The 10,995-nt window shown below is 31.6% G+C and overlaps 1 protein-coding gene across 1 annotated transcript in view; it reads left to right on the top strand.

The window, feature by feature from the left end:
* The window catches only part of LOC106460199 (protein phosphatase 1L-like), a 34,716-nt gene extending 27,908 nt beyond the window's left edge, over positions 1-6,808 (top strand). The window contains exons 3-4 of the mRNA XM_013919886.2: positions 3,473-3,603; positions 5,850-6,808. Of these exons, the coding sequence (XP_013775340.1) occupies positions 3,473-3,603; positions 5,850-6,233 (515 nt within the window). The 3' untranslated portion in view covers positions 6,234-6,808. The remainder of the gene's footprint in view (positions 1-3,472; positions 3,604-5,849) is intronic.
* Positions 6,809-10,995: the final 4,187 nt, after the last annotated feature.

Genomic DNA, 10,995 nt, shown 5'->3' with positions numbered 1-10,995 from the left:
AAAGCAAATGTATAATGTTTCGTCAAGGTTTTGACATCATCAGGTAACTTGTCGAAACGTTGTACATTTGCTGTTATGTTAAACTTATATTAAAGTTTTTCTTCATTACCTATTCAAGCCGTCTCCAACCATTATTAGTCTCAAAGTGGGTTCCTCGTCATCGAAGCTGGAAACTTGTATTTCTAAGAGTTTGCAAAGAACACATTTATTACAACTGCTTATTTTTGAAATACAGTACACGATGCATATATTGTGTATTTAAACTATATGCCTGTATATGACCGGACGTACGCTAGCTTTTAGCGCGGTAGACATTGAATCCGAGGATTTAAGGTTCTCAGTTCGTTTCCGCAAAAACGCATTCCACTCTTGGGGATTGTGGCTACGCTATAAGATTAACGGTGAGATTCTAATATTAGCTCAGGGGAGAGTAGTCTAATAATTGGTTGTTGGCTAGCTGTCTTCTCTCTAGTTACCGGTTCGAGAGTAGGGACGGCTATGCGCAGATAGCTCTTGTGTTCTTTTGCGCGAAGGTCTAAAAAGAAAAACAAATATATAAACCTGCCTTTACGTTCGATTCCAGTTTAGTGTTACAAAACGTGCACTTTGTCTTAAAGTGTATCTTTTGATAACACATGTCAACATTTTTCCCCAAATACAATAATAAAATTATTCCCTGTACTCAATCAACTTTCATAATGTAAAGCAGCGTAAAAAAGTCACAAAATATTCTCGTCAGACGTAGAACAGAAAAGAAAAAAAACAAACATTTTCTTTGATTCAAATCGCTATCAGTAACTTCTAAAGTCATCAGCGTTCACGATATAGTATAGAACACGATTCGCGACACTAACATTTCGAGATGTAATTTTATCACACTATTCGAATAATAAATCTAAAATCACGTATAGAGTTGACAAACGCAGACATTCAACACTTTTTAACTGGTGTATTTACAGACTCTCAAGCCAGGGTTAAAGTTTTGTGTGTTAATCTTTTTATCTGTTCTGCTCCTGAAGAAAAAGCGACTACTCTTCGAAACTTCTTGAGTTTCTGGGTTGATTTCACTGTCTTTAAAAAAAAAAACAACAACGATCCTCTGTACTACTTTATATTTCATTATTGTTCCTACATTTAATGAAATTCTCCGCAAGCTCTTTAAGGAATATTAACTTATATTTGAATAGCTGAAATTTTTTCATTATTATTCTCTGATCTAGTGTATTGGACTTCTAGTTCATACAGCCATTTATATAGGGTGGTTGATTGGAGTACACTTGATACTTCGTAATGATAGTATTATATTAATTATATCTTATTTAGAATTATGATTTTTCCACACAATTTATAGCGACGTTTTCGTAAAAGAAAATTTATTTCATTTGTAGCAGTTATATTCGTATTTTAATACGTAAGCATGATACTTAATCCCATCAACCCGAAATATATCATAACACTCGTCAAACCACCTTAAATATCGCATTAAAAGATTAAGTTATTTCTGCACCATCACATAAGGTTGTTCTGTAGCCTTTCTGCTAGTTAAACGTTATTGGTTATCACAAATCATCAGCTTCTTTGTTAGCCACATCTTCTTCAATATCACAAAAGTTATCTCCATAAGCATCATGATATGTTATTTAACTAACCTTTCCATTCACTTTTCCAAACCCTTGGATATCACAACATTATATTTACTGTAGTGGGGTATGGTAATGGTAAATCAGCACCCACCCCAAAACTGTACTATATATTTTATAATAAGCATTGAATGGATTAATTCTTCGTACAAAAAGGGACAATAGGAGTATAGATTGATAATTGTTTTCTTCTTTAACAAATTTCATGGACAGCTTGTTGATTCATGGTGTGAGCTTCTTAGATAATGGTGTTCCTGGAAAAAATCATATGTGGATATCACTTCAAAACTCTGTGCTTCAAGAAATATGGCTTATTTTAAGTTAGAAGCTCAGTTGGTTATATAAGGCTTGCACTTTGAACCTGGAAGAAAACGCAGGACGTTGTCCATCTCTATAAACCTTGCCAAAAATATTTGTTTATTTTTTACATAACAGCTGTGAAAATAGCGATGATTATTCGTTTACGTGCACCAATTTTTCACAAATTTCTCTTTTATCTTTGAAATTTTCATTATGTACATCTTACATTATTCGAAACAAAGTTCAAGAGTGAAATAATCCAGTTGAATGCAGTTTCACCACAACCCTGTCTTGCTTTGGTAATATATCTTTGTATATAAAGAATGTTTTTAGTTTAGACGCAGCTGTTGTCGTTGGCAGTTATGAATGCTTGAAGAACCTCTTGAGAGCTGTTGGCTGGAATAACATCCAGAAGTTTAATGACTTTGTTACTAAGTGCGAGCAGTGTTTATTTTTCCCCCCGTCACTGAACTAAAATAATTGAACTCGAGCCAGATTCTGACTCCAACAATTTCAGTATCCCTGTTGTAAAATTCTTAGACGATTTAACCAGAAAAAAAACTTGCTGTTTTTAGACACATTAATTTGTACACATGCTTTGTGATTCTTCGGTGTCCTTATTTTTACGTACACTCTTTTATTGGTGCGGGATGTATTCGACTATATATTACTGTAAATATTTGTAGACATTGCAATTTCACCTTGACTCAACTTATTCCAAAGTCAATTATAAAGTAAAGCAACTCAGTAAAGCTACACGTGATATTGTTACACTAACACTAAGTCTAGAATTCGTTTAGTTGATGCTCTTCGAGTTATATTCGTTTTAATGAATTACCTTTGTTTTGAAAAAAAAATTGAGGCCTTTGTAGTATCATCGTGAATAAATAATAGCATGTGTAAAGTAACAAAATCATATGATATTAATAAATATTACATTTGTAAATTGTATACCACGTGCCCCCTGGAGGTTCAGCAGTAAGTCAGCGGGCTTATAACACTAAAAATCGGGTTTCAATATCCACTGTAGGTGAAGCACAGAAATGGCATTGTTTAGCTTCGCATTTTGCAAAAAACAAAACACACCACGCATAAAAAGCATCATTCTGCTCTGAAACTGAAATAAGAACTGCACGAACTCACATTAGTCGATAAAACCATACAATTACTGGAAGAAACGTTCGAACAACTTGAAGTTTTATCAACAAAACCGAATCTGTGGCAGGGTATATCACCACATGGAAACAGATACATCTCTTTATTCAGCTCTTTTGGTATAGAATATGACATTTTCGCAGCACTGCATTTATTTAGATTATTATCGAAAATAGATAATAAAAGGTGTCAATCTTTCATGTTTTTGAGCGTTAGAATGTACAAACTTTGTGTGCCAGGTAATCAAGTGTCTATCTATCCATCCATCTACAATAAACTGGCGTTAAGATTGACTTATACTCCTGTTTTAAACTGAATGATAATAGCTCTCCAGGGTTAAAATAAGCATTAAAATGGGCTGTATCTCTTTTTGATAGGCACAACAGCCGTCGTTGCATTGGTACACAACCAGCAACTGATAGTAGCGAACGTTGGAGATTCCCGAGGTGTGCTCTGCGGCAGCGAAGAAGTAACGATACCAGCCACATTTGATCACAAGCCTCAGCAGGTATATGTCAAATTTAATAATAAAAATTTTATATTTTGTATTGGAATAAAATATGTAATAAAGTCAAACCTGTCTCAATAAAGCAGTTACTTTTTCTACATTAAATAACAAAAAAAGGGGGTGCTGTTTACACTTTTCTATTTTACAACTTACAACATTTGGCATCGCCCAAGCTTTCTTTATTGAGGAAATTAGTAAAGCTGTTGACTAGAAAAAAACTCATTAATATGTGAACTAATTAAATTATGTATAGAATAATTAAAAATTATGGCGACTTCAAATATCATTTTCAATTTGAACAAACTTTGTTCACATAGCGAGGCATGAGTTGTTTTGGAAAATACTTGGATTTATGTATCTAAACAATTGTGGATCCAGAACTTTGTTCGTCATAGGATTTATAATACCATGCGAGTCACGCAAAGAAAAATAAATAAATAAAAATACTGATAGCACTGCAATTAACCCTCTATTATTAAAATACTTGGAATAGTTTTTTCTTTGAAGTTTTCACTAAAATAGGTCTATATTACACAAAAAAATGTTTTTGTGAAATATATTTTAGTAAATTATAAATGGGTGCGTTACTTACAACTAACATTGTTCAATTGAGGAACTAACAGATATAATTCCATGGTTTATTTAGACTGTTACCTGGCAAAAAGAGCATTCATCTATAAAATTGAAGCATTTGTATGTGTATTAAGTAACAAAGGTAGATTTGACACCTGTATATTACAATGTGCAATAAAGGGTTAATCTCACTACGTGCTTCTGAGATTTCCTATGTATTTTACAAAGAAAACGAGTGATTTCATCCCCAAGTTTTGATCATTTCTTTACAATGAGTTTTGTTAAAAGCAAGAAACTAAAATTAATCAATATGTGGACCTCATAGGTAGTGAAGGATATGAAACAAGTCAGTAATTGGGAGCTAACAACGTTAAGATCACAGTAAATAACAAAACCATACCATGTCCAGTATGTATGTACATTTTGTACTTAATACTGTAAAATAAAAAAAAGGTTAAAACTGCACAATTATTTTTTATTACATGTACATGTTTCAACAAGACCTTGATCATCTGTCTTCGTCAGGTACAACTAAACAATTATACGTAACAGTAACGTTTGTTATATTAAAGTTTTTCTTCATTATCCATTCAAGCCGTCTCCAAGCATTATTAGTAACGGTTGTTTGTTGTTAAACGCAAAACTACACAGCAGGCTATCTCTGCTGTACCCACCACGGGTATCGAAACCCAGTTTTTAGTATTATAAACCTTCAGACATACGGTTGTGGCTCTGGAGAGGACACTTTTTATGCAGACGAATGGTCTACTATTTTTAATTAGATATTTAACTTGCTTGTCAGACTTTCTATCCGTCTGTCTCTCTTTCGAACTTCTTTCTGCGAAATTTAGCTTTTTTGCGACAAATACCTAACATTATAATTTAATTAGTCTTATATGAACATGAGATCTCAAATTACCTAAGACAAATTGAGAAATATTACACCTAAAATATTAACGAACTAAATTATTTTTCCATATCGCTTGGGAAAAAATATATAAGCATTAACTGTGAACGAACTTTATTGTATTATGAATTTTATGTCTGTATTCAAGTTAGAAATTTACTATGATATTGTATAATTAGTAATATAAATTAGAAATGGAAAAGCTTTAACTTGAATTTAGATTTTCAAAGTTGTTATAAATTACGATTATATGACTGAAGTTTAAAGGAATAACTTCAGTATTATATACTTGTACTTATTTCTTTTCATTATTGGAACAAAGCCACATTAGGCTATCTGCTGTGTCCGCTACGGGGAATCGAACCCCGAATTTTAGCGTTGTAAGTCCGTTAACTTATCGCTGTCTCATCGGGAGACTATATATATAGTAACTAATGGTGAAAATCTATGTTATAAGGAGTACTTGTACAATTTTGGGTAGTTTATGCTACAAGGAGGTTTCGTATGAATAATTTTGGCGCTGATCCAAGTTAGATAGTTATGCTGGCTTCTTATTATCTCTTGTTGTGGCGCCACTATTTATAACACCGATAACATTCAAGTCGCATACCATAACGTGTTTAATTCGGTCGATAATGTGGAGCATTTTATATCATTATTCTGTTTTTATCATGTTTTAATTCCATTATCTGGAGGTTTACAACAATGTTTTGTATTTTTACAGTATTTCCATAACTTGTCTAACACTACAGTTGTTTCTCTCTAGCTAAAAGAGCACAAAAGAATTAAGGAGGCTGGCGGTTTCATCACGTTTAACGGAGTGTGGAGGGTTGCTGGTATACTTGCAACATCACGAGCTCTAGGAGATTACCCCTTGAAAGATCGGAAACTCATCACAGCAGAGCCTGATATTCTCACCTTCAACCTCAAGGAAATCACCCCTCAGTTTATGATTCTAGCTACTGATGGATTGTGGGATGCTTTTACAAATGAAGAAGCTGTCTTATTCATTTCCAATCATCTCGACGAACCTTATTTGGGTGCCAAAAGCCTTGTGATGCAAGCTTATTTGCGCGGATCTGTTGATAACGTCACTGTAATGGTGGTTGACTTTAGAGATTTCTCACCGAAAGACGAAGTTTTTATTTAGGAATCAAGCCTCATTCTGGAGTGTACTAGAAACGAAGAGTTTTTTCTTTTGTAAAGATTTTAAGAAGTACTTTAAGAACCGTTAAAAAAAGACTGACGAAGCATTCAGTTTATGCGTGCATGAACAATTTTTTGATGAATTTCATGAAATAACTTAGTTTAGTGCCTTAGAATTAGAAGATACATTTTGAGTTTGAGATGTTGACTTTGACATGATTTTCTTTCACGGGCCTTCCTTACAGAAACCATTTGGATACATGCCTAATTACACTTAAGACGTGCTTAACTAGGTTGATTCAGATAATTTCATAAATCCCAAAGGACACTTAAACTTTACTGCCTTATTGTGTAGTTAAAGTGCGAGGAACATATACAAACATGTAATAATCCTTTTACCATCATCTCCGCTTAGAAAAAAAACCTTACTTTTGTTCATCTCTTGGTTTAATATGAGAGTGTTAATCGAGGATTAAATATTAACATTTATTTTCTGATCAAGAACTAAATGTTAACATTTATTTTCTGATCAAGAATTAAATGTTAACATTTATTTTCTGATCAAGAATTAAATGCTAACATTTATTTTCTGATCAAGAATTAAATGTTAATATTTATTTTCTGATCAAGAACTAAATGTTAACATTTATTTTCTGATCAAGAATTAAATGTTAACATTTATTTCCAATAACACTTAACGCACATACCGGTGAAAACTTAAGACAATTCAAATTTAAAAAAAAAACTGTTTATTTATCTTACAGTATAATAAGCTCAGTTTATTTATAAATCAACAGTAGTAAGTGACTAATATGTTTAATATAAAATGGCGTTTTATTTATCAATAGTCTTGTCTTCGAAAAATATACAATACATTTAAAACAGCGTATAAATTTGATTTCATGACTAAACAGCCATAGGGTTTGACTTTTTTTAGATAAAGGTGTGAAATAGACATAAATCTATTAAAATAATAACCATTAATGAGTATTGTATGTTATTGTTTTGTGTTAATTTGTTTATAAATGTGCTTTCATCTAAATGGGGTAGAGATGATATTGTTACAGTGTGTGTGAAAGTATCTGACACTGGTTGCGTTGTCAAAAGTTTTAAACACCTTCAGACAGCAGTCTATACATAGATATATCACTAGTATTTATTTTACGTTTTTTTCAAAGTTAGTTTTATTATTATTTAATTGTCTGAGCTATTTTTGGAGTAACTAATTAAGATGAATTTGATTATAGGTTTTAGAAAAAAAAACCTTTCAGAACTTTTTTTTACCATATACTAGTGTAGTAGTCAAAGTTCACTTTTGAGCTTGTATGAAATGAACGTAAATCATAGTAAAGTATGTCTTACCATTAACATAAAGCACAAAATTAAGTTAAGAAAGAGACAAGTCTCACTTTTTTATTACACCAAATAGATCCCTCAAATTCAAACCTTTCTTTTCATTTACGATAACCGAACTTATTTACTGAAAAAAAAACAAAAACTTCTAAAATACATTTTGTAAATTTGTCACTTCGTTGGGAAACCGACAAGGATAAGCTATAAACAATTTCCAACTTTACAAAATGTTGTTAAAACTTCACACGTGGAAGCAAAATGAAATAAAACTCGGTGCAAGGCTGGTTCCTGTCACCTTTCAGAGAAAACTACATATTTCATGCGTATGCTTGCGGATGTGTTACTATAGTGTTGTAAATTCGTAAAGAAATCTAATTTAATTTTTTTTTCTTCAAATGGCAAGTATCCAAGAATTTTATTGTTAATCACTGTGAGAGGGTTAGATTTTCTGCCAAAGTTTTTAGTGAAACTATAACACAGTTAAGTTGCTTAATGGTAATTTTTTATTAACACAATATATCAGGTTGGTAATCTGTGAGACGAGTTATAAACGTTTTATTTACTTAACGAAAATAACTATCATTGCATTAAACTTCTTATAAACGAACATCTTTATAAAGGAAAATAAATTCAAGGTACAGATAAAAATAGAAAAAGACAGTGGATTTAGATGCTGTTTAGTCAAGAATAGAAACAAGAAAAAGTAAACGTCTATTTTTTTCTAAAACAACACTTATCACAATCAAACTATCTTGTTTTGTTGCTCCATTGGTAAAATTACATGATATTTTACACAAATAAAAAAGTACAAATATTCGATGATAAATACTTTATAAAATGTGTATAAGGTTTCTCATAGTGAGATAACACAGTAATGAGCTTACCAGACTGGTCTGCTGTGTGCCATGGTCGTACTTTAGTTATTTCTCATGTGTTTCATTATTTGTTTCAAGTGCACAATGAGTTATCTGCGCTGTGCCCACCGCCGGTATTGAACCCCGATCTTTAGCATTATAAGTTATCAAGATTATCGCTGAGTCACCGGGGGCGTCTCATTATTTTTTGAAAGAAACGCTGCTTGTATGATTTAAATGTTTCATATCAGAATATGTATTATGTATGTTGTTCATAAAGTAAGCTTTCTGGTTTTAATGTAATATTTGCTCTCATGTGTTTATTTGAAATAAATGTTGCTGTAAAAGGTTTGAGATTTGAAGAAAAAATAATTTATTTCGAATTGAGGTTTTCATGTACTCCAAAACGTGAAATATTTTTCACTGTATTTTCCTTGGTGAAAAAAAAAATGAAGCTAATAGTCAGAAACTCAATATAACAAAAATATCCAAAATACATTTTAATGATTACATAGGAAAGTAGATTACCAAAACAGATTTAATCATGAGTTCCATTAGAATTATAAATACGTGTGAATAGATATATTTTTAGTATTTTCTTTAATTTGCAAATAAATGTAAATTTTGTATTAAGATTTACAATAAATGTTATAAGAATGAAACAAAAGATTAAAACATAATTATACTTCATTCAGGATACTTCTAAAACTTCGTAATTCTAGGTAAACTTGTAGAATTGATATACTTTGTTTATGAACCAATTAAAAAAGGAAAACCTTTTATTTCGAAATTTCCTTAGCATTATGTATTATTAAAAATCAATGTTTTAGTTAATTACTACATATACCAGTCAAATGACACAGATTAGTACCATCGTACTAATATCCGAATTAACCAGTTTTCCTCTAGTGTTACAAAAAAAGATACATAGGATAAGTTGGTACATTAAATAAACTACTATATGGTTTCATTCGAATTGATTAAACCTCAGTTTTAGGATCAGAAGTGTGATAGAACACCACATAAGTTAGATAACTCTATCAAAGCACCTAACTTGATATTTTGTAAGATAGGAGAATCATTAATACTATTAATACTAATACTATACTATAACTACTATATGGTTTCATTCGAAATGATTAAACCTCAGTTTTAGGATCAGAAGTGTGATAGAACATCACATAAGTTAGATAACTCTATCAAAGCACCTAACTTGACATTTTGTAAGTTAGGAGAATTATTAATAGATAATTTATTAGGTTATTGTACTGGGGTTCCTTAATCCCTAGGTTACTTGTATAAGTGTCAGTGATATTTAATGCTTCTATTTTAACTAACCCAGTAGGAGACTTTAATCTCACAATAAAAACGTGCTGTTACTGACTGTATGGTACTGTAGAAGGAAGAATTATCCTGTTAGTAATGTAATCTTCATACTAGGAACTTATATTACGTAATAAGCTAAGAGTGAGTTATTAAACTTGATGGCACCTTTCTGTCATTTTCAACCAAAAGGGTGAATATTAGACGTTATACACCAATTTCACCACCTTTTTAAAATTAAAAATAGTTGGAGTTATTCTGTTCAACACTGAAACCTATGTAAAAGAAAACCACAATTATAACTCAACACTGCATTGATTCTTAACTTCAATTAAAAGTTTTGATTTTATTCACATTAGACAGTAAATATTACATTCTATTTCATAAAATAGTTGAAAAACAAAAAATAACATTGATACTGGAAGACAAAAGAGAAAACTACTCATTAAGATGTAATATGCACATTTTTTGTAAGGATATAATAATGCTTGGAGACGGCTTGAATGGGTAATGAAGAAAAACTTTAATATAAGTTTAACATAACAGTAAATGTACAACGTTTCGACAAGGTTTGTCATCATCAGGTACAAGTAGTTTACACCGACACATATATATATATATATATATACAGTATGGAAAAAAGAGGCCACATGACCCGATATTGTTGCACGACTTAGAAGAAATATCTTGGCACCCCAGGGTGTTGTTTTAGAGTAGGGTTGTTTTGTTCAAATAAGATGAATTCCTTGATTTTTCGTTTGTTTATATTTGGTTCTTTGTTTAATATTACTGTGTTTTTAATATATATACTATGTTTCTTTGAGTTGCGATGGTGGAAAACATGGGACGGTGTCACTCTTCACCGAAATTTCCGCCAACGAAGCGTGCAATATCACACTCGACCTCTACATTAATGACCCTAACAAGTTAATCCCCATCCCCACTACACTTTTTGCTTATCTCTTAGAATTTACAACAACTAAAACCAACTTTATCTTCATCAACGAACATTTCTTTCAAATAGATAGTTTAAGTATGGGCAATCCTGTTTCACCGTTCTTGCCAATATATTTATGACCCAGATCGAAACACAAGCCATACATTCTGCGCTTCATCCCCCACTATACTGGTATAGATATGTCGATGACACTTTTGCTGGCTTAATTCTACAGAACACACACCAACTTTCTTTGAACACATAAATTCTATTCATCCCAACATCAAATTTACCATAGA

Source organism: Limulus polyphemus, unplaced genomic scaffold (assembly GCF_000517525.1).
Source record: "Limulus polyphemus unplaced genomic scaffold, Limulus_polyphemus-2.1.2 Scaffold32, whole genome shotgun sequence".
In the NCBI taxonomy this organism is placed as follows: Eukaryota; Metazoa; Arthropoda; class Merostomata; order Xiphosura; family Limulidae; genus Limulus; species Limulus polyphemus.
The sequence above is the reverse complement of the archived record's forward strand: the minus strand, read 5'-3'. Positions and strand labels throughout refer to the sequence as shown.